The following is a 26,519-nucleotide window of genomic DNA, read 5'->3' on the forward strand; positions in this document are numbered from 1 at the left end:
ATCAAATCAGTCCCCGCAGACGACCAACAGTAGTTTGACTGCGAAGGGGGTCATGCTGCAGTCTAGAATGATTCCTGGACCAGAGCATCTGACGAATGCAAGACCAGAGAAGACCAGATCCACTCATCAAGGCGCACATCTGGCGACTGTTCTCTCGCTATCATGTGTCCTCGACATCGGATTGAACGGGAGTGGAGGAACCAGGATTGGCATGGCCACGGGCAGTCCAATATGATCGCGCCGATATCAGAGTTCGGGGAATCACCCCCACCAGCTTGGTCTGACCGTTTGGCACCTGGCGCTGTTTGGCTAGAGAAGGCTGCGCAGGATTAGTTGATCCATGAGCCACCTGCTCCTGTCAGGGGTCGCCGCAGTTCCCAAAAGCGCATCCTTTCCCACGTCAAACATCATCCTGCTGCGGGTCGCTGGGATCAACAAGGTGTGTCAGAGTCCCGGAGCCGACATGCGGAAGCTAAAGAGATGAACATGCAAGAACTGCTGTGCCGTCACAGGCACGTTGGGTCATAGCTCTGACAGTGACCAATGTCTGAGCCCCAGAACCTTGACGCAGTTGGTGATATCAGTGACATCCACAAAGCCTGAACACAGAGCCTGACTGCCTTTCCCTCCTCTTGGCTCCAGTTGTTGGGGATAGCTCGGGGGCCAGAAGTTATGCGACATCAGTGCGAGCCAGCAACCGAGCGGTGCTTAGCTTAGTCCCCCATGGGACTAGGGGATTACGGCGTTGGTGTGATAGTGAGCTAGGTCTGTCTACCATGGCCGAGGCTTACTGGAGTAAATCGGCAGTGCCAGCCAGACCGTCTCCGCCTATCGATTTTCCATGATCAACGACCAGCAGCTAGGCTGAATGGGAAATATCGGGCTGAGGCAGCGAGAACATGGAGTTCGCAAGGTCGGCACAGCACTTGCGGCGCTTTTTCCATGGGCCTCTGCATGTTTCACTGAGCCCTTTCAGCCGCTCAGTGGCCGCGCCACTCAGGGCGATACGGCGCAGGGCCCGAAGGCGCTAAAACGGCGACGGTCGACAGGTTTCGCCCAGCGGGCACGGCCATCTTTTAGCCGCCGTTGGCTCCCGGGAGGGGGAACGGCGCCGGTGATGGGACCGACGCGCGATGGTTCCTGGCTTGAACCTGGGTTTTGGCTTGTTCCTGAAGGGGGCTTGGTTTTCTAGTCGCTGTGGTTGATTCTTGCGCGCAGCTCATATCAGCCACGTGATCCCGGGCTCGTTTGAGCCGCTTTGCTTGCTTGGCTTCATACTTCCTTTGAATTTTTCCCCCTTCAGAGACTCCCTTCGTCTCGTTCTCATGCCTCGTTTTTATTCCAGGGAGGGGACCTGCTAGTCGCATTAAATTGTTCACTAGTCAGTCCTTTCCAGTCAACCTTTTACCATGGAACCCTCCCCCGAACCACCATCTCCGCCCGTCGGGTGTTCCCAGCTTCCCGTTCCCTGAAGCTTCCGACTTCAACACCGTGGTCTAGTCTTCTCCACGAGCAATGTTGTTTTCTAGCGGCTTCTTTGGCTTCTTCCAAGCAAGGGGGGAATGATCCGAATCATTTCAAATGAAAAGCAGATGTGGCTGCCCAGGTCAAGATTTCCCGAGGAAGGAAATTCTAGAAGGCGATCTCCGAGGGGAAGCAAGAAGTTGCAGCTGCGGGAAACAACCATGGAATTCCGGGGGGTGGTCATGTGGCCTGGGGAACATAACCACAATTTCACGGGGAACCATTGAAAAGAAAAAAAAGAATGCGGCGACGACTTGGCAGGCCCGCTTCATTTCCTCCCCAAGAATGGACCAAAACTCACTATGTTCTTGACGTTGCCTCTTATCGCCTCTTTACTCCCACGTTCCTCAGAACTCGTCACGGGACGGTTCGGTCTCAATCAATAGTGCCTTGGCCACGGCTCTTGGTTGCTGATCATCCGAGGCTGGGTTCGGAGTCGTGGCGGTCCTGATGCTTGTGTCGGGGACCCCCAGGCCCAGCTCGCCCAACCAGATCGTCCACCGCATCCTGCTCGGGTATGACTATTGCCAGAGCCAAGATATGCAAAGGAAGGGGGGATTTACAAGGATGACGTTCTCAGCCCCTCCTTTGTGATAGTCCGTTTCGCAGGCATGTGAATTACAGCGTGTCCCGGTCCACCGTCGGGTATGAGGAATAGGCAAGCCACTGCTTGTCCCTCCACTTATCTGCTTTCTGCAGCTGGGCTAGAATCGGTAGCTCGCCTGATCGACACCATCTTCGGTCACCCCTCTTCCCTGCGATAATGGCTTGGCTGAGCTCTGCCATAGCTATATAAGGGTGGCCGATTCCAGCCGATGAAATGCTCATCCATCCTCTTTCTCCCAAGCAACTCTGCAAAAAAAAGCTCTCTCTCTCTCTCTACTTGATTCCAAGTCACTTCAAGACTCTACCATTTCATCTACTTCCAAAGACTCCTTGTCCGACTCATCCATCAAACACCATGTACTCCTACACCCCCACCTCCAAGTTCCTTGTCCTGGCCCCTACCGAGACGGCTCCTCTCTCTACCTCGACACAGGTTCGTGAGCGCTCCAGCAGCCAGTCCTCTACGGCCAGCGGAACCACCCAGCGCCCTGGATTCAGTCGTCTCCCCAGCGGCTTCCTCTACCTGGGTGTCGACACTCGCGACGCCGCTTCGCCTAGCATCTAAGCTTCTGGCAATAGAAGCAGTTTCAATTCGACGAATCGCGCTGGACACGATTTTCTTGCCTCGCACCTCATCGTCTGACGGGGACCAAAGTCTCACCCCGCAGACCGAAGGAAGATCACTACCAGTTCTTGTCATGGATATCTGACGTTATTGGACGAGCGACCATTCGGGGGAAACGAAGTGCGGGGCCCGATGTTTTCTTTTTTTTGGGCTGCAAGATTCATTGCTTTTGCTTTTACCAATATTACTCTACGCCAAGTCTACATCTCATGTTCATAGCCTCTTGCACAATCACAATGATACCATACTCCTTGCCTGGGCCGCGCTGCCCAGACAATCCTGAATGACTGCCAAGGGTCCATTGATATGTGCCAAGCATTGTGCCATCAGATAAACCGCAGTTCCTGTTGCACAGCCAAGCAATGATAGATTCTGCCGATCAACCCTTTTCGGACCTGCCAAGCCAGCGCGACCCCTTGAATGATTTGCCTTGTAGTCTACGGTGTAAGATAAGAAGGGGGAAAAAAGTAAACAGAGGAGCAGCTGAACCCTGAACCTAGTAGTAGTCCTGAAATTAGTTAAATCAAACATGACTGCACACCGTACGGCGTACTCCGTCCATGCGTCGGAGTAAAAGGGCCCGACAGGGTTCCAGAGATAACTAGTGGCCATGGCAGCTAGCAGATATGCTATCTGGACCAGACCAGACCAGAACGGCGCGATCTTAGATCTAGCCCCAGCTCCCGGTGACAACTTGCAGTATGGATGTGCTGGTCACGGGGTCTGCACAGAACTGCAACTTGCCTCTCCGGATGCTGAGATACGTACATCCGCTGCTGCTGCTGCTGCTGCTGCTGCTGCACCCAACTCAGCCCAACTCCCACACCACTCGCTATGAAGTAGGTTTGCTTCTTATTACTGACCTTCTATCTATTTTTTTTCCCTTGGTTTATTTGTCCATCTATACGAAGATTCCACCAATGCTATATTCCTATTACCAAATTGAGTAAACTTACGCACGCACCCATCTAAGCATAATACTCATCTGCTATAGTAATATTGATAACGAGTTATATCATATGTCTCATGGTGATACACACCTTCAGTGTCCTCCTTATCAACCCACTGACCACCCCCTTCCTTCTCTAACCGAGCCCACACCTACACACATACTACATACACATTACAGAAACAAATGCATCCGGATATGCATGTCCGCGTACGTCTGCACACCGGACTTGGCTGTCCATGACACATACTACTGACATACTTGGATATTCCAGTCTACCTTGGGGGTAGTACTCCATGATTGGAAGAGCTTATGTTTACGAGACTATACTACGGAGTAAATGACCCTTTTATCCGAGCTACGACCCTCCCCTTCCCCTCGGGTTTAATTGTCATTATGCAGGATGATGGACAAATGGATGGATGGGTGGATGGACGGATGGTGTTTCACCGAGATGATCATCTATTACTTGCTTTTCTTCCTGATTCTTCTTGATTCGTTTGCTTTCCTCCTGTAGGGAATTTCCGGTCGGTGAACGCAGCTAGTTAACTAATGATGGTAGGATATGACATAAGAAAAAAGTAGGTTTCTTTTCTAGTATTATTGTCGTTTTGGACTGGATGGTGTGGTGTGGTGGGGGAGGGTAATGCTTATGCTTACTTATGGTTATGCTTACGCTCATGTTAAGGTTTATGTCCGTGGCTGACTGACTAGAAAGAGGGGAAAAAAAGAAAATGATGACAATGGTAAATGTAGAAAGGATTAACAGCCACGCCATCTCCCCCACGTACGTCTACAATAAGACATATCATATCGATCGATGTGGATAAGTGCCAAAAAAAAAAGGAAATGACAAGAGTGGGATTCGAACCCACGCCATCTTACGATGATCAGGAAGCTGTGAAGCTGGGTATTAAGGTGGACCTTAACCTGACGCCTTGGACCAACTCGGCCATCTTGCCTTGTTCATGTAATACCTATTGATTTCTTGCATTATCAATGAGTTGATATACGATGAGGGGGCAGACCCGGACTATCATTGACTTGTTAACCCTCCGGTTTCGATAGTCCAGACTAGTCTGCTGGCTAGTATAGCCCGGGTTGCGTGATTCGCGCTAGTTTCACCATAGGATCCACTGTGATTGTATCATCTCTTGGGGTCGGAGTCGGATGTTCAACAATCAGTGTTTCGGACTAGGGGGGTATCCTACTAGTAGTTTACCGCCAGGTTGACATCCCGTCTGTGGAATATTTATGTTCATGATGTTGGAGGGTGATGGTCGCACGCATGGTCAGCAACATCAGTTCATACCAGTCAATAACATCTGTCTGGTTTCATCGCTACCATGCAAGCGATTCTGTTAGTTAACTAGTAGTGCTCTGTAGTGGTTTCGATATAGCCGAAGTCTCGCAGATCCAGTGTGTGATTGGTGCAAAAAGCCGAGATATTCTACCGGGATAGGATCAGACGCACCGTCTACTGTCAGGTGAGCTTGTTAGTATATCGCTAGTTTAAGGCTGTGTAGTACGGAGTATGAGAAATTCTTAATATACTTCAATAGTTGAATATCTACTTTGGACAGCCTGATTGATTGACGCTAAAAGACATGCTTACCAGGGTCATTCCTTCGCAACGGCTTCGGATGCGGCTCAAGTAGGGCTCATCTCAGCTTCGTGTATGTATGAGCGGCTATGTGAATTTTGCTGAGTTGAGTGATGTCTCCTTCCTCGTCACTGCATTCTGTAGTGATGCTCTTCCTCTTTAATTTCCCTGACTGCTTCACCGTGATTATTTTCATATTCAGTTCGTATTCAGTTCGTATTCACAATGTTGTATAGAGATTCACACAATGTGGTCCAGATTCACGACTAATTGCTGCTCGGTCCTGTAGTATATAAACATCCATTTTCCTTCGCATTTCTTGTGTTTCTTCCTTTGTCATCTCTCTGGTCTCACTGAGAAATTTTCATCCGCCCAGTAAAGTCTACTTTCCCGTATCTTCACTCGATTCGTTGAGCCAGTTGGCTAGAAGGGGTACAGTCGATGACTGACGTCTCTTCTTAATATGGTATATGGCTATACCATATACAATACATTGCTCACAGTATTGAGCTACTATCTCTGCTTTAGTATGGTGTTACTCTCACCAGTGAATGCTTGGAGTAAACGGTATTACGTTGATCCAACCTCAAGAGGGTCGAATACGTATTCAAAGTATTCGCATGTCCGGAAGAGATACTTCAAAACCAAACGAAGGGATACTACGAGAAAGTACCCAAGCTTAACATAGGTGCATCGTCGTCCCAAGACCTAGAACACAACATAGATCATCGGGAATACCGTCAAGATCCCAAGAACCACAATCACGTCAGGGATTGTGAAACTGCTTGAGACAGTTCAGCCATCAAAAACACGACATCTGCCAGCAATTGCAAAAAGAAAAACATGTAATCTTCCTGCTTGGAGCTGGTGAGACGGCCCCTCAAGTGTGCATATGCTGACGTTTGCTCCAGCACTAGGAAACGGCGTTATGCCGCTTATCTTACTTCTCCACGTATGCCTTTGCCAATAAGACGTCGAGACCTGCTATACGAATGTTATAGCTGGTATGCTATGACCAAGGCTATCGCTGCGTCGGTACAACCGATATAATATCCGGTCGGCGAGACTGTCAATAAAGCCGAGAGAAACACCACAATGGCTGAAAAGCGTGATTCTCCGTCCTATATTTGGTTTCACAACAGCAAAACGTATGGGCCAAGCTAGCAAATCGACACTTTTCTAGGAGCCCATATCTCCAGCTATCGGCTGACGGGCTGATTTTTAATGATTGTTCATGATATCTACCTACCATGATATGGTCAGATCCCAACCACGGGCAGTAGCGCGGGACTAGATAACAGAAAAGATCATGCTCGGATCAAATTAATAGCAGGTTTAATCAACACTTTGCAAGCCACTTGCAATCCTTGACAGCTGATGAAAGAATACACGTTGGACTCCAAAGTCATTCTAAGCATAGAATAAACAAAATTTAGTATCAAAACACAAAATTGGCATGCTATAGCAGCACCCACAGACGACGGTATTATTCCACAACTGAAGACAGTGAGGAGAATGAAGGCACCTTTTTAAGAAGCCTAGTAGTAACCTTACTACACGGCACATGGCCTCATTTATCCGCCCGTTTCCTACTGGTTAACAAAATAATCTCCTTGGTCTCCGAATATATATCTCTTGAACCCTCTCGTTTCATGCATGGCCAGCCATACCTGGAATGAAGTGATCCGGCACGCTGTAGCCGTCACAGTGATTTTCACAAGAAGATTATAGGGCATATCGGGGACAATGGGCGAAGCCACTGGCTATGTGTGGATTCTAGAATTAACATCGGATGATCAATAAACATAGTTCTGCACCAAGTAGGCTGCTGCGGCGAGTCTGTGATCGAGACGACGTGGACGATGAATGAAACTATGCCGCATCTTCTGGATGTATAGAATCGGTCGGGTCTATAGAACGGATGCTGGGGTGTGTTGATGATCGAGATAACGTGGACAATGGATGAAGCCACTCGACTCTTGTGAGTGGAGTTATGACAATCGTAGCATCGTGCTTCTTCAGTTAGTTGGGTAGCCATCAACCTCTATACTGTGGTCTTGATATAAATCTCTAGTAGGCTTTATGTGATCCCCACTTCGGTCTGAATCATGTATCATACATACTATTACCACTACTACTCAAGTCAATGTAATCAACGAACCTCCTCTCATAATCTAGTAGTAACTAAGTAGTCCTAAGCTACTTACCCTACCATACATACAAACACCGACAAATCCTTCCCACCACCAACCCAACCCACACCACCTTAATCTAGAAACGACTACTCCGTATATTACAATACAACCCACAAAGTTGGCACAACACCTTGCCATGTTTAGACTCATATAGCATAAAGTAGCACCGAAATATCATCTCAAGGCAAGATGGCCGAGTTGGTCCAAGGCGTCAGGTTAAGGTCCACCTTAATACCCAGCTTCATTCAAGCTTCCTGATCATCGTAAGATGGCGTGGGTTCGAATCCCACTCTTGTCATATCTTTTTTGTTTTTTTTGATGGTTATATCTATCTACTACATACATACAACCTACAATATCATATCGTATTCTTTCTTAGTGATTACGTTTCTTGGGCTTTTCTTTCTGGGTTTATTGTTCAATGGTTAGTAGGTAAATATAGATGCATGGCTTGGTTAGTTAGTTCCTTATCTCACTGTGCTATTTATTCTAAGTCAACCATCGTCTATCAGTCTACCCTAACACCTGGAATGGTAACGTGTCTTGTGAGCAACAAGTAACTGAATAGATACATAACTGCCGTGGGGGTTATTTAGTTAGTTAGTTAGTTAGTCAGTTACTCGCAAGGCTGACTGAACTGACATACATCACATACATACTCACCCTCATCACTATCCACACCACCACACTACATACACCATGTATCCATCTCAACGAAACACCACCCCATTGGGGTCCAAAATCTATTAATTATTCTCCTCTATCAACTATTCATTTGCCCTAAAATCTGATCTACTGCAGTGTACATAACTAACTCACTCATGTGCCAGTGTCAATGACCCAACAGCCAGCCAGGGTATGAAGCAAGTAGTAAATCCATAAATGCCGCAACAGAAGTAAGTAAGCACAGCGGTTGTTTCAGATATAGTTTGATTCAAAGACGGCAATCGACTTACTGTACTTTACTGGCGCTCACAGACCACTAAGTAGCTGCATGATCATCGTTATCGCTAGGTCTATTTAGTTAGTTGGTTTCAGGTACAGCCTCAGCTGAGAGTGTCATCTGTAGATGTTGAGATAGTGGGGATGAAAAGAGGGGTAGAGGACAAGACAAGGATACGTCTAAGCCACGACTCCGTTTCTTTCTTTCTACTTCTTCGATGGGCTGAAGTTGGCTGCAGCTACGCTTCTATCAATAGGTGCGGGCGAATAGTTGGGGTATCCGCTCACGCTAGACAGGGATTCTGCAAAGCCCCAATTACTATCAATCAACGGGTTGTGGATCACACTATACTCTGAATTGTGGCCCCCAAGGGCATGAAGTTATGGAAATAGATGCTAGGGTAATCGACATGCGCTCAATGCACTGGTAATGCTCCAACCAAGTCATCCTCACCCACCGGTTCAAAACAAATACCACATCAAAATCAACAGAGGCCGGGTTGTGTGATCACAAGAAACGTATTAAATTAACCACAAAATAATCCTGATCAATAGGAATGTAAATAGCCGTAGCACACCAAGGACACCACGTCCGAGAAGAAGTAAAGTAGAGAAAAAATGCGCAATAATCAATGGGGGAGTCAGGGAAAAAGAAAAACAATTTACAATCAGTACTATAGTAACAGGGAAAGGAAAACGAGAATTTGAACAAAGGAAATAAGGCTTTATGGAAAACAGGGGAAATTCGAATGCGAGATAGGGATATGTATGCGGGAACAAACGGTTGCTGGTACAATGCGAGGACAATTCGATAGCTGCAAGCAACAGAAGGGACGAAATTTTGCGTGGGTATCACGGGGGTATCCAATTAACCATTTTGCTCTTCAATGCCGATTTCCAAGAGCTGGTCGCCTCAAATGCCACCTCAACCAAGAGGCCCCAATTGAGACCTGTCATTCCGTCGAACCCGTCCTCACTTCGAGAGGATCCTGGGTCTGCGGCGAATGCCAGAGCACCTGCGTCGCCTTCCTGGGCATTGCCATACGTTCAATTCCCAAATCGCAAGCAGGTAATGAGACGGGGACTGCTTGTCGTTCGTCATTGTTCGACCGCGGTAACCAATTCTACACTGACCGGCTATGTCGCGTTCAGTGTGTTGTATTGTGACAAGATATTAGTAGATGAGCTCCAAGACCAAGAATGCCAGCCTATCGGTCATCGCCGGCTCTCGACTTAGCTCGCCGACGGAAGAAATCCATTACTTTTCTGGCGGCGCCAGAGCTGCCAGGCCGGTGCGCCAAGTCGCGTTCGTACTCGTAGGCGTCTGCGAACTTCCGGTGGTTCTTGGGTAAGACGCCAGTCCCTCGCCCAGGTCGACCAGCCTGCATTGACGGCCGTGGCGTCTTATCATACGGGGTGGAGTATTCCTCGTAGTGGTTGGGTGCCGAGTGGTTGGCGTACTGGTTGCGATAATAATGATCATTCTCATTCTGGTACACTTGCTCGGCCGAGGTCGCGCTGTAAGAGGTCGGCTGGTATATTCCAGACTGGTTCGAGTGTAATACGGCAAACTGTTGGTCAATCCGGGCCTGGTAGTTGATGGGTTCGTCCTGGGTCAGGATTTCGTCTCCCGGAGCACCTTCAGGCGCCGCTCCGATGGCATCCTGTGTCCCATAGCTAGCAGCGCGCGAACGTGCCTGCATTGCGCTGGTCGACGGACGTGGTTCGACCCGGTTTTCCGTCGAACGGTCTGTTTGCGACTCTTCATCAGGAGTTTGCGATCTGCTGGAGGAGAATCCCTTCAGGGAGAATGATGGCGGTAGGAATGAGAATCTTCGAGGCCGGCCTTCCGCGCCAGATTCACTAGTCTTGCGGTTATATCCATATTGCATGGAGCGTCGCGAATCCATCGACATCCGGGTGTCATCCCCACCGTATGGTTCCTTCATACTCGTAGGCGGATAACGCTTGCCATTCTTCTGTCGAGGACCGCTACCCTGTCCTCCCCGCCCTCCGAAAATGGAACCAGAGCGGCCAAACAGCTTCTCGCCAATGCTTGATACTGTGTTGGATCGCTTGTGGCCCTTCGGGGGCTCTTGTCGGGGTGTCGTGTTGAACTTGGCCGGTAGTTGCTGTGTACTTGGTTGACCAATGGACTGTTGGGACGACGAATCTTGCTGGAGAGGGGCGGAGATAACGTATTGCTTGCTCTTGGGTTGTGCGAGCCGACCCTGGGCGTTCGTAGCGGCCACAGTTGGCGCAACCGGCTGTCCATAAGAGCCTCGTGATGGCAAACGACCGGCGTTGAACGAGGCCATGGAGCCACCGGTAGTGGGGCGGGTGGCATGGGTCGCAGATGTTGGTGCCGTCCCAGTGAGTGCAGAAGTATCGGACGTTGAGCGAGGCAAGTGCCCAGGAGCAGGTGCCGGCGCCGGGCCAGCGGCTGCCTTTGGCTCTCCAGTCCGCACGTTGGACGCGCCAGACATATCACGGGCCAGGGTGCCCGACGGCATATTAGGCACGATGGGTCGACTATTTGACCTGGCTCTCGTCGGTCGAGGCTCCGACGGCCCAGCTGGCTCCGCGATACCTGCATCCACTCCGGTAGGAACCTCGCCCCGCGCAGTTTGAGACTGAGGTGCAACATATTCGACCTGCACGGTTCGTCGTTTGGTGTCTCGAGGAGTCTTGGACCGTTCGACCGCCTGCTCTTGGGAAATGTCTCCTGCATGGTGGATCAGTCCTCCCACCGAGGGGACAGGGCTATTGTTGTATGTCTTCGGAGGCTCCCGAACGGATGCGCTGCGTGCCAGCGACGGCACTTCCTTGTGCGGTTCTGCCCGAGACACCGGGTTAGTGGCAGAGCCTGCAGGATTCCTGGCGGGATCCATACCCTGAGTGACGGTGGTTGTGGCAATGTCCGCAACCTTGGTCGTACTGCTCGTGATGTGGGAAACAATGTGCGAGTACTCGCTGAGCCAGCTGTGCCGGGCCACCTCAAACAGGTCTGCGCGCTTCCGAGGATCAGGCACCAAGATCCGCCTCAGAAGATCGCGAGCGTGGGGGGTCACATATTCGGGGAATGTTAGAGGGGTAGTGACAATGTACTTGTACAACAAGTTGATGTTATCACCGTCCGGGTTCGCCGGGTCATCATCGAAGGGCAAATATCCTGCGAGCATAGCATACTATGAACCAATTAGCGCGTTGCAATTACCATGTTACGCGAGTGTCACTCACCAGAATCACACCACAGCTCCACACGTCGACCTTGCGCCCAGTGTATAGCGAGTCGCTGACCACGAGCTCCGGCGCGGCATAACAAGGACTTCCACAACTGGTCTGCATCAGATCACCTCGCCTCAAACCCTTGGCGTTGGGCCTGTCCAAGCGCATCCGCTTAACAAACTCCTTGTTCGTCAGGTTATATTCGATCTCATCACCCAATTCGTCCATGGGGTCGAACGTATTCGCAAAACCAAAATCGGTGATAATAATGTTGCGATTCCGGTCCAGCAACAGGTTCTCCAATTTCAAGTCACGGTGGACAATACCCTTCTTGTGAAGATACCCCACACCCGAAACGAGTTGCGCAAACAGGCGACGAGCGGCATTGTCCTTGAGGTACCGATTGTTCAGAATATGGTCAAAGAGCTCACCCCCAGAGGCGTACTCCATGATAATACCGATGTGACGGTCCGTCTCGACCATCTCGTGGAGCCGAACGATGTTCGGGTGAGCGAGGTCACGCAAAATTGAGATTTCGCGGTAGATCTTGGGTAACCGGCTAGGATTTGACCCAAGAGACTCCCTGCGGATGAGCTTGATGGCTACCTGTATGGTGCCGTCTCTCTTCCACCCCAATTTCACCTTGCCAAACTCGCCCTCACCCAGCGTCTGCCCAAGAATGTACTGGCCAAACGTCGTCTCCTTGCGCTTGACAGCATGATCCGAGTAGTCGTGCCGGCTTCGTAGTCCACCTCGACCTCCATCATCCACACCATCGCTTCCTACCAAGCCCAACCCGGATGCTGGAGCGCTCTCCGTCGATGGGGATACCGACGAGCCGGCCTGCCGGACCTGCTCCCGCTCGATGTCCACAGACGGATCACTCACCAGGACCTGATTGAGTACTGCGCTGGACTCCTTCTGTAGCTCGCCCTGGCCTGCATAACCTTCCATGTTATCCTCCGAAGACGGTGCCCCCGGCGCGTGGGAGCTCGGACCCTGCGGGTATTCCTCGGGCATGTTCACCGGGCGAAATTGGCTGTCCTCCCCCTTCCTCTCACGGTGGCTTGCAGTCCGGTCATCGGCTTTGTTCTTTCCGTGACGAGAACTCGAGGACTTTTCGGCGGAGGATGAGGAGGGTTTTGCACTCGAACCATGGTGACCGCGGTGAGTTGACGACGTCCTGGGCGGCGGGACGGGCGGAGCACCCAGTAGGTCGGGATAAACGGGAGAGCGGTTGTTGTCCTGCTCGGACGGCGCTGCGGGTGTCAAGGCTGGGGATGCATGGGTGGTGAGCGGCAAGGACTGCGATTGGGAGTCGTTCATAGCCGAAAGAAGCTGTCAGGACCGAAGAGGAGGCTAGCTACTGAGCCGTTAGCACTACACGGATTGCGCTGTGCGACGCTCTTCGCGGCGACTGTCGCGCCGACGCTGACAGCAGAGTTGCGGCGCATAATTCGGAATGACGGAGCTGGAGGGGGAGGAATGTGGACAGGAACAGCCACGGGGGAGGGGTAGACCAATGGGGAATCTCGGCCAACAGTGTAGGGCAGCACGTCACATACCTTCGTTTATTGAAGACGCAGCAGAGCCTTTGAGATGAGGACTGCTGCGTTTGCGGTCCGGGGACAGCCTCTTCAGGCAGACGCGAGACGGCAGATGAGCGATCACCTCGGTTCGCTCTGATGGAGCAATTGCGATCGGCGAGCTGAATTCCGACACGTCCAAGCCCTCCAGAGGGAAATAAAAGAGGACGTCGTTGTTTTATATTTTTTTACTATCTGTTTGTGGGGGGGGGGGGGGGGGGAAGACAGTGACCGATCAATCCGGAGCTAAAGGGTTTCCGGTCGGGCAGCTGAGCTGTTGTCTCTCGAGTCAGTCTCAGTCATCGGAGGTCCCATTCGAACCACCGATAAGGGATGAATGGTTTAGGGAAACAACTGACAGGGTACTGGGTCACCGACAAAAGCAGAAAGATGTTGGTATAAAGGACACCAGGTCGATTAGAAGCAGCAGAATATTAGTGCAAAGCGACGTCGGCGAAAATAAAGAAGAGTAAGCTAGTCAATACTCGCGTTTGTCAAAGAAACGCATAAGCTGCTGCTTGTTGTGGATTTTGAATTTTCTTTCTTTTTTTTTTCTTTTTTTGATTTCTTGCGAACCCCTGGTAATATTGTAGGATCGCAGCAAGAAGGGGGAAAATATCTGCACTGCAGAACTGACTCTTGGACCTTGGCCTCTTCCCACGAGTAATGGCTACCCAGGTGGGTAATGGGTTGAAGAGGGAGGGGGGGGGGAAGAGAGTCTGCGGCTCGAGAGATTGAGGAATTGGAGATCGGAGGGACGAGACCGACGCGGGCGGGAAGGGGAGAGCAGCAGCCTCGGGAGAGACGCGAAATTAACCACCACGAGCCACTTTCTTACTTTAGCACGATGGACAGTCGACGACGGGAAAGCTCGCTTTGGACCTTTTCCCAGATACGGCACCAGTTTCAACACTTTCGAGGGAATTGACAAGGCAGAGTGTATGCTACTTTGAATAGCATGATCAACAGGGAAGGGGAAATTGGGGAGAGGGGGGTGATGGTGGATGGGAAGAGGGAAGAGCGAAGATGCAGCAACACGCAGCAAGCCAGCAGCCAGCAGTAGTTGCTTGAGCAGCGGTAGCAGTAGCGTCGCGACAAGAGGGGTGCTTGAAGCCTTGGTGTGGAGTTGTCGTCCGTCTCTGGATCGGGGAGCGGACAGGGGGGGGGTCCCGCGGCGCGAGGGGAGCAGGAAGACCGGCGGGATCAAAGGACCCAGGGGGGGAGGGCGTCTAAAAGGGAAGAGGATCCCGAAACGAAGGCAAGAAGCAAAAAGGCAAGTGAAGAGAACAAGAATCGAATGAAACTAGAACAAAAGAACAAAGGGAACAAGAGAAGAGGAAGAGGATGGGAGGGAAAGAAGATGATGATGATGATGATGGGAAAGAAGAGAGAAGAGGGGATAGAGAGAAGGGGAGGAAGAGATGGCGGTGGTAAGTGTGAAGTTGTAGCAATACGAATAGAAATAATAATAATAATAATAAAAATAAAAATAATAATTTTGATAATGCTAGTTAGTCGACTACTACTAGATACAGCTAATTAAGCCAGGTATTATTATTATTGCCCTCCTGCGAACGATGAACACCCACCCAAGCACTCTGACGGGGCCACCTGCTAAGTATCTGCTAACTGCTAACTACTTCATATCTGGTTAGTGAACGAATTGACCTGGTTACCTCGTGTCGGGAAGTACGTAGCAGAAATGTCAAGTATAGAAATGAGGTTCCCACCTTAGTAGTGATAATTCCAAGGCGAGTCGCGAGAAGGAACGGGCAACCAGTCCGTCAACCAGCATTTGCTTTGCGTTGCTTTGCTGTGCTGGCTGGGGAAAGCAAAAAAGCGGGTCAACGGGTCGGATCTCTTTGCCAGGAATAATCATCGCCGCCCCAATTTAAAATCATAAACAACTTGCCAGAAGTTAGAGCGCAACATGGCAGCCGGGAAAAGAAACAAGAAGAAGTGGGAAGAAAAAGGAATAAACCAACAGGTTGATGAGAGATGAAATTAAATCAAATACAGCCCGATCTTAAGATATTCATATCTCAACCTCAACCTACATTTCCATAAGAGACCTACATACAGAACTACATCAAAAACAGCGGCATTGGGGGACCTCGGAAATATTGGGAGGAGCGAGGGATGTGACTGGACCATGGAAACCTTGAATACGGACGGAGAAGTGGGCTTCAATTGGGAAAACCCGACTGACTCTAGAACGTTAGTGGGGATGACCGCCTTCCCTGGCTACCTAATGTAATCCATGATGGACCGATATCCTCACGAGGTGGTGACGAAATGCTTTTTGTTTTTCTTTTTCCTCTTCCTCTTCCTCTTCCTGTTTCCTTTCTCCTTCAATTTCCTTCTTGGATGCAGAATGGGGCAGAAAGAGGGCGCAATGGACGCCCGATCCAGACAGAGAACCACTAAAACAAGGGCCTGAACGTGGGTGTTGTCCCTTGCCTGGTTCGACCGGCCGTTGGGATTCTCCTTCTGAGTCTGGTCATTCGTCCGGATGGGCGATCGTGTACCTTATGTAGTAGTGTTCATTAAAGCCGACTATCTACCACTCACTTGGTGTGCCAATTTATGCATGCTTTTCTGTCGGTTACCACTATAATAATAATACAAGCGGCCCTCGTATAGTTGATTTGAGTCTTGCGGAGTGGTCATGATCAGCCGATACCACCTTCATCCCAGCTGCCAGCTGCCAGCTTCCCAGCACACCACAGCCAGACCGACAAACCAGAGAGAGAATAGACCAGAGACCAAGTGAGCATGAGAAGGCGCCAAGTCATCAGGGGCATCGAACCACTGTTTCAAGCCGGCACGAAAAAAAAGTCGCTACTGGAGCCGCTGGGGCAGCCGATCGTCATTACGGCGACTAACCGGGCAGTCATCGTCTGCGCCCAACTGCTGATTGGCTGCCCGGAAGATTACCGTCCTGGACACCTCAGGTACCGCCGGTCACGCCGCCCACTGGTACCTGCCTTAGGTACCACCGCCTAACAGGGGACTTACAGTAGTCTGTTTTGCTGGTTTGCTGTTTTGATTGTTATTCGACTTGTTACTATGATTTCCTCTCAGAATCTACTACTGACTGGCTTCATGAACTCCCGATCGCTACCAAATCTCTAATTAACTTAACTAACCGAACTTAAATCAAATACACGTCAATGGATCATACCCGTCCCTGACCAAAAATAAAAAAAGCCCCCAACCACAGCGCTTAATACATCTACGTGCTCCTCTTCTTCTTCGGGTCCTGCCCCATCCTTGACCCTTGGATATCCTATCCACGGTAGGGATAACCGCCATCCCTGGAGTTGTCCTTCTTACCATGATCGGTACTCCAATTATTTGCCCATCAAGGCCGAGCTTATTTAATGCTGGGGCACTATGAACATACCTCATTCCCTTTTTTATCCCTTGGATGATGGATCATCATAATTCCTAATGTCTTTCTTATCGACTGCCTTTTTCTCTTCTATCTACATGTTCGATAAAACTTCCATTCCTGAACCCCATCCTCCGCAACTCTACTTACTCCGCCCTCCAGTCTTGATAGCTACTGATACGACATGTCCAACCACACTAGCCGGATTCTTCCGGAATGGAGTAGATATTCCCATGAGTGCAGCATTTGGACTAACTAGCGCCAGCTTGCACGCCATTGGACCAACCACCCCATGCTAATGCTGTATCTTACTCCTACGTCTCCCGACATGAAACCGACCTTGATCAGCTAGCTACCTTAGCCTGCCAGCTAGGATGCACCTCATCCAGCTATTTAATTTAAAAGCTGACAGTCTAGTCTACTCGGCTTACCCGAGAGGGAGGGGAGGGAGGGGGCCCGTCAAGCCAATCCCTCTAAAATAGAAACTCTCGACAGGGATGTTCCCAGGGAAGCAACAAAACAAAACAGAGGCCCATGCTCAATCAAGGAGACTCTTATTGATGACTTTTCGGCGGCCTGGGCAACCTTTGCAGTGTAACTCTCCGAGTGTACTGTAAGTAGTAAACCGGATCTACTCCGCATGACGACCGACAACCGACGACCAGTTCGTTACCCCAGCATCGCGCCGATGATAGCTAGTAGTGAGTTTCGGGGATTTCCCCCAATTACGTATGCGCTGTGAGCCTGTGACAACTGCTGATACCTACTGTACAGTACAGTAAACTCTAGCTAACTAATTAACTAACCGATCTAATTATAATTTCAATTGCATCCCTTCATCGATCCCCTTGTTTGTCTGCTGCTGCTGCTGGTTGTCGGGGAGATCTAATTTACCCTGCCAGCCTTATCGGTGTGTTCTTCTGCAACATAATCAATGCTTGTCTGAGAAATCAATTTCAATTTGCGCCATGTTTACTTTCCCAAATCGGGGTCTGATGGGCAACTATCTGTACATGGATGTCTGAAATATTCTCTGAAAACATGAATACCACAGTTACAATCTTTCCGTTTCTTGGGCTAGTCGCGTGAAACATGTCCTGCATGCCTACTACGATATTAACTTGTTGTCTCTGCATCGAGATATGGAGTACTACTATGACAGGGTCTGAGATATAACTAATTTCCTTTACCTGGTCTCCCCGGGAACGGGGCGGTTCTTCTTGGGGATGTATCTAGTAGGTAGTTATCAACCTGCATTATATGTAGGAGCCTTGCTAGGATACCATTGCCCTCTCGCTCATCTTTGGGGTGGGGGAAAGCAATGATTCGCGCGCATCTCCGAACATGACCATATCGACTACTAAATGGATAGACAAAGCTGTCCCACCCAATTGATCCATTCATGCAGCATAGCATCAGATATTCCCCTTTATACGTGGCATTATGCAGAGCTGCAGTTGTGGATTGCTCATAACCCATAAGTAGGACTTATGCAATTCTCGCATACTATGTTCGCATTTGTTATCTCCCCTCTCCCTAAGCTACATACATATATACAGGGTGTACAACATTACTCTGCACATAAATCTCACATGCTTCCAATCAATCAATTAATAAAACTACTACTGCGTGTTGTACCCAACTCTTCCCTCTTCGTCCGAATAGAGAACCAGAGATACCCACCTAACTCAGAGAGATATTCCTACACCTACCTAAGTCTTTTAAAACGCTAAATGTGGACAGTATCTACAACCGTTATAATCTGTACCCAATGAGTCGACATTGACACATGGCTACCAAGCATCATACATTGCATACCTCCCATTACCCTTAGAACATCTAGACTATAGATGTATATTCTATACCAAGAAACCCATAATCTCAACCCCCATTTGGGTATTCTGGATATCACCCGCCAATCGACCCCACCAACGATCCACACCGAACCACACAATGGTTACTTACAGTTCCCACAAAAAAAGTTCTCCTCAGGGAAGGGGAAAAAAGAAAATAAAAACGAAAAAGATATCGACAACAGTCGGATTTGAACCGACGCCTCCGAAGAGAATAGATTTCTAGTCTATCGCCTTAGACCGCTCGGCCATATTGTCTTATTGATATTTAAGAGCTCAAATTTCGGCTATATAAGGGAAAAGCTAAGCTGAGGGGGTATTTTTGGTGGTGTGGTTTTTTGTTCTTTCGTGAGGGAGGTGCTGGGATGATGCTTTGTAGTAGCTTGATTGGGACCTACATCATTGTCACAGTGCTCAAGGTGATGGATGGGTAGTAGTAGTAAGTTAGCTGGTGGTAATACTGGGTGATTTGGTGAGATGATACTACCAGCTACGTTAGTACTAATATATATATGTTTACTGCGGCAAGTAATGGTACGTAGTAAGGTCTGATGATTCCATCATGAGAGTGGTACTCAAGTAGGTAACAATAGAACTACTACTACTGACTCTTGAAGACCTAGTGTATGGTCAGCATTGGACCTGGTGATAGGCACCGGTTCGAGAACAAGGAGCAAGATGTAGGTAGGTATCAGCTAGGAATGCATTGGATCATGGGATATCGACTCGGATACATCCTTACGATAAACCTACGCCTAGTGGTATTTAAACCGTCGCAACTGTTCCTAGATATAGATAATTTGTAGTAGTTGTACTACGTAGTAGACAGAAAGTCAACATTGGTGATGGGTATCGAGAATTAATATTCACAACTAGTCTGGAGATAGAGTTGGTCCCGTGAAATAGTACTAGCTCTAGCGTAGTATATGACAAGAACAAATGTCACAGCTGTTTCCGTCTCATTGATGTACCACCGTATACCAGGCTGCATCATATCTCCATATAAACAAGGACGTGTCATAAATCATCCAAAAGAGTGCAGAAACAGACGACACGCGGGAAATCACCAGCCCAGGGCATCAAGGTCATAAATCATACATTAAACAGAGTGTAGCAAACCAAGCCAGAATCAAAGAACACACCGCGAGCATCCACATCAACGCTTGCCCCCCGACATGGACATACCGCTCAACGAAGTAGTGCCTGGTGCACCGTATGCGGGAGGAGGGGTCGAGCTGGGAGACTGACGTCTTACAACCGGCTCACGGCCATATGCCTGACTTGGGCCAGCTACTCCAGCGGGGACATCACCGCCGTCGCCCGTGCCAACGAGGACCTGCTGCCCATTGCGCATACGGCCGACGACCATGCCCCTCGCAACAGATTTCAGCACAGCTTTGCGGCTGACACCTGCGGCGTCGATATATACCAGACCGACATTCTTGACTCCGCCAGTGAGGTCGGAGGCCACCGAACCAGCCTGCTCGCCATAGCGATGTCCAATCATGGTGCTAGCTGCATTGGACCCGGTAATCAATACGTTACGAGCACCCTGCTCAATGCCATCCGTCAAAGTCGAGAAAGCAATCATCGACTTGTTCAGGATGCCGGGCTTGTAGTCGCCCCCGGACCCATTGACACCCTTCTGCGTACCGTTGTCCCTGCGGCGGGCCAGGGAGGCGCCGATATTCTGAGCGTATTTACCCACCTGACCAACCGTCTTTGCAGACAGTTCGGCAGCACCCTGCGAGAATGTACCGACCTTTCGGATCCGAGAATGTGTGGTGTCAGAGAATGTCATCGGCTTAGGGTTGGGCTTGGTCTTTTTGGTGAAAGCTTCTGCGCCGCTCGTGATAGCGTTGGCAAGGTAGGAAGATCCAGTGACAATCAAGCGAGAGGCGGTCGCAGAGGTCTGAACGATCGTCGAGTCTTTGTAAACCGGATGACGAGCCATCCGCAGGTATTCCTCGGAGACATTGCTGACGTTGACTTGGTTACCCTCGGCTTCAGTGGGAAGTTCAATCTCCACGGGTCCTATCAAACCAAGACTGTTAGCACATCCATGCGTTAGGAGGGATAGAAGACGTACTCTTCGAGCCAGGTTTGACACCAGGCTTCTCAACCACATCGTACCCTTCCATTTCACCAACGACGCTTCCATCTTCCTCATCCACAAGAACGATCCGGCCATGGGTATCATCCTGGGCAAATCCTGACGGGGCAACATATCCTTCGCCTGGCGCGTAAGTTGCGGGGTTATACGGAGCATGATTGCTCGGTGGGGGAGCGCGTTCGAGGAACGCCGTGCATTGAGCCAGGATAGTCTCAAAGGTATCTATATCGTCCTGTGTGACCTTACCCGGACCCGAACCGATACCCGGAAACTGGATGCGAATGAATGCGCCATCATCAGGGCCCACATCCCAGCGAGGGATCAAGTAGCTGTCTGGAGACTGGTGGAAGATCTGGGTGGTAGCAGGAAGCGCTAGGTCCAGTTCCGGTGGCAGATGCAGATGAAGGTAAAAGTCTTCCTCTGCAGACGCATCAGGGGGAGACGTTGAGGGGGAATTGCCAGGTGAGGACGTTCTGGTGGGGACCATCAGGAGAGAGAGGGTCTGAGGCCCAGAGGGGGTCAACTCTGTCTCTTCGCCATTCTGAATGTGAAAAGCACGGATGTTGCCGATGCTGTAGAGTAGCCTTGGATCGTGAACGGTAGAAGTCATGACTGAATTGCTCTGAAAAGAGACAGTAGACACGTTTCAGAAACCGAAGACCCTGTGGTTACCAAGTGGAGGACTTTGCGGGGGGGAGCTGATAACACGGCACAGCCGCTTGGCGGGGAAGATTGCAAGATGAGAGAGACGGTGTACTGTCCACGGCAACCAAGTAAATTATAATAGTGAGTAAAGGGGAGAAGAAGGAGTAGAGATGCGATAGCAGAACCGGGGGACAGGCAATAAATATTTGCCCGAACCCCGGGCAGGCCGATGAGCGTCGAAATCAAGCATGAATGAATGGATGGCGGCCAAGAGGGGAGTGACATAATTGCACCCGGCCGCTCTTGGCACTGCTGCGCCACATTTCATCACATCACACCGCACCGCCACATATACTCACGGCGGCGCGTGAGTGGTCCGTCTGCTCACAAGAATAGAACAGCTTCGCGGCCGGCGGCAAGATTCACCCCCCATCCCTTCCCGGAAAGGCCCTGGTTGAGTCGAGGTGGCTCTCTTCCCCTCTTTGACAAGCCAGTCAGTGCACACCCTAAATTCTCCACTGGCTGCAGGGTTCTTGTTGGAGCCAAGGGCGCTTGAAGTGCTGAACAATCGGGATCGAGGGATAGACCAGGGAGGTCAAGCCCCTCACTAAAATGGCACGGTTCCAGATCGTCTCCGACCTGCATCTAGAAAACCCCAAGGCATACGACTTGTTTGAGATTGCGCCAAAAGCACCGTATCTAGCGCTCCTGGGGGATATCGGCAATGTCAGGGACGATGGCTTCCTCCTGTTCATAGAAGATCAGCTCCGCAAGTTTGAGATCGTCTTTCTCGTGATGGGAAATCACGAGCCCTTCCACTCTAGTTGGCTGAACGTGAGGGAGAAGCTGAAGCGGTTCTCTGACGATATAACACGCAAAGGAGCACAGATGCAAAATACCAAGTCCGGATCTCACAACCTAGGGAAGTTTGTCCTTCTCGACCGAACCCGATATGATCTGGCACCGGATCTTACGGTCCTGGGGTGCACGTTTCACTCCAAGGTCAGCGAGATGCAAGAGGAACGGGTTAGCTTCGGCCTGAATGACTTTTACTACATCAAGAACTGGTCGGTCGAGGATCACTGCGCTGCTCACGAAGCTGACCGAGCTTGGCTCAACGATCAGGTCACTGAAATCGCAAGATCCAACCCCCATCATAGAATTGTGATTTTTACCCATCACAGTCCAACTGTTGCACCTCTGGCGGTGGATCCCGCGCACGCGAAGAGTCCTATATCATCGGCGTTCGCGACGGATCTCGCCGGAGAGGCGTGCTGGGAGAAACCCCAGGTGCGACTGTGGGGGTTTGGCCATACGCATTACAACTGTGACTTTACAGATAGTCGAACGGGGAAGCGTATTGTGGCGAACCAGCGAGGCCATTACTTTTCTCAAGCAAAGATGTTTGAGCCAGAAAAGGTGATAAGCATATGATAATTGATAGAGCGGGAATGGCATGTGAACGAGGGGTTGGGAGTTTATGTCTCGGGTTATAGATAGGCGCACTGGAACCTATTTTGATAGAAACAAGTTGGTAGTGACATTCAGAAAATGATATCTAATTAGTCTGGGATGGCTTTTAGTTGACAGGACTCGTAGATATGCCCCAGCAGGTGGTTAAATGCGGAGAAATGGAGCTGGAGCTGGAAGAGCTGGAGAAACGGGGAGACGGCTGATCGACGGCCCTCGGCCGCGTTTAACCGCCGTACCGAGGCCCGTCCGCGCTCCTCACTCGTGATCTCTCCCCGTCACCACCTGCTTTCCACCTCTTCCCTTCCTCTCCTTGTTGCGTGTCTTGCCGTGGCCTCGAGTTACACACTATAACCAGTTAATCCAGTCAGTTCCATTTCGATATGGCGTCTATTACCCGTGCGTTGCGGCCTTTGTCGCGCACTGCTACCTCCGCCCGCCTTATCGCAAGACCACCGTTGTCGGCCAGGCTAGCTGTGAGGTGAGTTTTGGCCGTCACCAGCCTTCAACAGGACAAGAGCCATAGCAATACGCCCACAATGATAGCCGTTACTTATTGCTAACATCCTCCTCCAGCAGCACCCATGCGTTTTCCACCACCTCCCGCCGGCGGGATGTCGACCTGTCCGGACTAACGCCCACCCCGATCACCTTCCTCTCTGAAACAGAGTCCTTAATGTCCGAATCCGTCAATAAGTTTGCTCAGGAGCAAATATCGCCCAAAGTCAGAGACATGGATGAAGCGGAGACCATGGACCCTGCCGTGGTCGAGCAACTCTTCGAACAAGGACTGATGGGCATTGAAATTCCGGAGGAATACGGTGGTGCGGGGATGAACTTCACGGCGGCAATTGTGGCGATCGAGGAGCTTGCTCGCGTCGATCCTAGTGTCAGTGTTCTCGTAGACGTTCACAACACCCTAGTCAACACCTCTATCATGAAGTACGGTGATGCGCAGGCAAGACGCACATGGCTGCCCAAGCTGGCTACTGGCACCGTCGGCTCTTTCTGTCTGTCGGAGCCGGCCTCCGGATCGGACGCGTTCGCCTTGCAGACCAAGGCTGAGAAGACGGCCGATGGGTACAAGATCAACGGATCGAAGATGTGGATTACCAACTCCATGGAATCCGGCGTGTTCCTTGTCTTTGCCAACCTTGACCCTAGCAAGGGTTACAAGGGTATCACCGCCTTCATCGTGGAGAAGGATACCCCGGGTTTCTCCATTGCGAAGAAGGAAAAGAAGCTGGGCATCCGGGCCAGCAGCACCTGCGTGCTCAACTTCGACGACGTCCTGATCCCCAAGAGCAACCTGCTTGGTGAAGAAGGCCAGGGATACAAGTACGCCATTAGCATTCTGAACGAGGGACGAATTGGTATCGCCGCCCAGATGACCGGGTTGGCCCTCGGCGCCTGGGAGAATGCCGCACAGTAAGCATGCCCCAACACCACCTCTCCATATCTCCGCGGGACTCCCGTATCTCTGAGGGGACCTGAAGCAGTCATCCCATGGCTGATCTTTCCATTGCTAACACGTGTCACAGATACATCTGGAACGATCGACGCCAATTCGGCCAACTGATCGGCGAGTTCCAGGGCATGCAGCACCAGGTGGCACAAGCGTACACTGAAATCGCAGCCGCCCGTGCGCTTGTCTACAATGCGGCACGCAAGAAGGAAGCGGGACAGGACTTCGTGCAAGATGCCGCAATGGCGAAGTTGTATGCCTCTCAAGTTGCTGGCCGTGTGGCTGGCTCCGCAGTGGAGTGGATGGGAGGCATGGGCTTCGTGCGTGAAGGTATCGCCGAGAAGATGTTCAGGGATAGCAAGATCGGTGCCATCTACGAGGGAACCAGCAACATTCAACTGCAGACGATTGCCAAGATGCTACAGAAGCAGTATACTCGCTAAGTGAAACGATACTTTTCTTTTTTTCTCTTTCTTCTTTTTTTCTTCCCCACTTGTTCCATGTTATCATCCGTCATTCGAATTGGGGTTCCGTTTCATAGATTGAGTTCCGACCCATCCTAGATACATACACATGACACACTATACTATACTACATTTATCCTCTTCTTATGTCACTTTATGTATCCTTATGACTTAATATCCTCACATCCGAAGAAGGGTATGAAAATCAAGGAACCTCGTGTCGCTTTAGCCGAGAAACTCAAATTCCAAACCATAGGACTGGGAACCGGAATACATCTCTACCATACATCCATATATCCATCCTTCAATATTCTCTCATCCTTATACGTATCCGACAATCCGATTATGTATGTCAGCTGTTAGTGGAGCATCCACAACTTACAAAGCACATACATACAACATAGTTACATACATACATACATACATCCCCCTCTTACCGCTACTACTAAGTTGACCCGGAAACTACATCCCTCCGTTCATAATTGGCCACGTCGGCAAAAGAAGATGATAGAAAACCTTAGGCAATAAATAGGTACTACGTATTTAGGTAAATATCGTCGATCAACATCTTAGTGGGACACCCTACTTACTATAGTAAATAGTAGTACAACCTACCGGCCGAGTACTTCACCCTGTGTTGTCCAACTACAAATCTACCTTAGCTAATTAGAATCACGTAGTACTCATAAAACAATCTCAACAGTACAGCACTAATCATACTCTACAGTATGGACTCCATACGGTGAGTGAGTGCACTTCGAAGGAGCTCATAGAATTAAACGCCGAATTCACCGCGCCTTTTCCCCGACATCCAACTAAACCAACTAACCAGAATAGACTTAACCATCTACATACTATACTTAGACTAGATCGATAGATAGATAGATAGATGAAAAATTAGAAATAAAGGGCTGCTGCAGCCTAGGCAGGCTGAATGCCTAGTAGGCTCCATTCGACTCAAAGTTAACAACAAAAGTTATGATGAACAAATACAGCCGTAACTTAGAGTAAGAAAGATGATTAGTTTTGTGTAGTAACTAAACGTATCCGATCCGATCCGACCGAAAGTATATCCAATAAACAGCAGCACTGTACCGAAATATACCTGCATTAACTTTTTTGTTAAAACATATTATTTTCCCATTCAGCCAAGCAAGCCAAGGCCAAGAGCCAAGCCAAGAAATTGAATCAGGATCATCGGAGAGTTTTGATGGAGGCTCGGTTGGAGAGGACAAACCCCCCCCCCCCCCCCCGATGACAGAAATGGAAAGCTGGGTACTGGGTACCGGGTATACAGGTTCCAATCGGAAGCTTACACAAGAAAGGGAAAGGAAAGAAGGAAGAAGAATAGTGGAAAGAACAGACAGAGAGAGGGTTTTCGGGAGTTATTCTGGATCCGATCTCCCCGGTTTGATCCTCTTTTTTTTCTTCTTCTGTGTTGTTCTTTTCTGTGCTAGTTTCGGATTAAGCGCTTACTCTGCCGAGCTCGAATCATCTTTGAAAGGTAGGTGGGTAGTAGTAGCTGGGGTTGACTTCTTTTTGTCTAGTTCGAGTAAAGTATGGATGGGCCTTGTAGAAAGAAGGAGCCGGTGGGCGGCGGGCCGGCTGGGGAAAAAATAAATGGAAGATTTGCTAATCGGATGGAAAGTGTGGTACGCAGATGGTTCTGGAAAGAGTAAAAATCTACAAAATACATTCCATGAAGAGGGAAAAAAAGGGGGGGCAGTATACACTGGGTCATTCTGGGGCTCTGATGATGTTTACGATGATGAAAATGATCATATTGTGGTTTTCTGGTTGAATCTGATACCGACCATGTGGATTCGTAGCATCTCGGTTATCGACTTTCTTTCTCCT

The 26,519-nt window shown here is 49.8% G+C and overlaps 6 protein-coding genes and 3 non-coding genes across 9 annotated transcripts; 5 read left to right on the forward strand and 4 right to left on the reverse strand.

The window, feature by feature from the left end:
- The first annotated feature begins 774 nt into the window (after nt 1–774).
- Nucleotides 775–1,386, forward strand: BO83DRAFT_80727 (uncharacterized protein). Its single transcript, XM_025537627.1, has one exon. It carries the CDS (start codon nt 869–871, stop codon nt 1,190–1,192), a length of 324 nt encoding a protein of 107 aa, XP_025392685.1. The 5' UTR covers nt 775–868; the 3' UTR covers nt 1,193–1,386.
- A 1,099-nt stretch (nt 1,387–2,485) lies between these two features.
- BO83DRAFT_422777 (uncharacterized protein) lies at nt 2,486–2,695 on the forward strand (the record flags this gene model as incomplete). The annotated part of the gene is made up of 2 exons (XM_025535062.1): nt 2,486–2,563; nt 2,615–2,695. The coding sequence occupies 2 exons, from the start codon at nt 2,486–2,488 to the stop codon at nt 2,693–2,695; spliced, it is 159 nt and encodes a 52-aa protein (XP_025392686.1).
- Nucleotides 2,696–4,554: 1,859 nt separating this feature from the next.
- BO83DRAFT_t41 lies at nt 4,555–4,666 on the reverse strand. Its single transcript has one exon. It is a non-coding gene; the product is annotated as a tRNA-Leu (tRNA).
- A 3,019-nt stretch (nt 4,667–7,685) lies between these two features.
- Nucleotides 7,686–7,800, forward strand: BO83DRAFT_t28. The gene has a single exon. It is a non-coding gene; the product is annotated as a tRNA-Leu (tRNA).
- Nucleotides 7,801–9,652: 1,852 nt separating this feature from the next.
- BO83DRAFT_395146 (putative serine/threonine protein kinase (Kin4)) lies at nt 9,653–12,998 on the reverse strand (the record flags this gene model as incomplete). The annotated part of the gene is made up of 2 exons (XM_025533058.1): nt 9,653–11,632; nt 11,685–12,998. 2 exons carry the CDS (start codon nt 12,996–12,998, stop codon nt 9,653–9,655), a joined length of 3,294 nt encoding a protein of 1,097 aa, XP_025392687.1.
- Nucleotides 12,999–18,681: 5,683 nt separating this feature from the next.
- BO83DRAFT_t40 lies at nt 18,682–18,763 on the reverse strand. Its single transcript has one exon. It is a non-coding gene; the product is annotated as a tRNA-Ser (tRNA).
- Nucleotides 18,764–19,344: 581 nt separating this feature from the next.
- Nucleotides 19,345–21,494, reverse strand: BO83DRAFT_374511 (senescence-associated domain-containing protein). The gene is made up of 2 exons (XM_025530220.1): nt 20,595–21,494; nt 19,345–20,539 (listed from the first exon to the last, which is right to left on the reverse strand). The coding sequence occupies exons 1-2, from the start codon at nt 21,226–21,228 to the stop codon at nt 19,662–19,664; spliced, it is 1,512 nt and encodes a 503-aa protein (XP_025392688.1). The 5' UTR covers nt 21,229–21,494; the 3' UTR covers nt 19,345–19,661.
- Nucleotides 21,495–21,683: 189 nt separating this feature from the next.
- Nucleotides 21,684–25,125, forward strand: BO83DRAFT_329445 (acyl-CoA dehydrogenase mitochondrial precursor). The gene is made up of 4 exons (XM_025528195.1): nt 21,684–22,666; nt 23,101–23,214; nt 23,310–24,161; nt 24,275–25,125. The coding sequence occupies exons 1-4, from the start codon at nt 21,876–21,878 to the stop codon at nt 24,639–24,641; spliced, it is 2,124 nt and encodes a 707-aa protein (XP_025392689.1). The 5' UTR covers nt 21,684–21,875; the 3' UTR covers nt 24,642–25,125.
- A 726-nt stretch (nt 25,126–25,851) lies between these two features.
- BO83DRAFT_80854 (uncharacterized protein) lies at nt 25,852–26,363 on the forward strand. Its single transcript, XM_025537628.1, has one exon. The coding sequence runs from the start codon at nt 25,917–25,919 to the stop codon at nt 26,280–26,282; it is 366 nt and encodes a 121-aa protein (XP_025392690.1). The 5' UTR covers nt 25,852–25,916; the 3' UTR covers nt 26,283–26,363.
- The last annotated feature ends 156 nt before the right edge of the window (nt 26,364–26,519 follow it).

This window comes from Aspergillus eucalypticola (assembly GCF_003184535.1).
Source record: "Aspergillus eucalypticola CBS 122712 chromosome Unknown BO83scaffold_2, whole genome shotgun sequence".
Classification (NCBI taxonomy): domain Eukaryota; kingdom Fungi; phylum Ascomycota; class Eurotiomycetes; order Eurotiales; family Aspergillaceae; genus Aspergillus; species Aspergillus eucalypticola.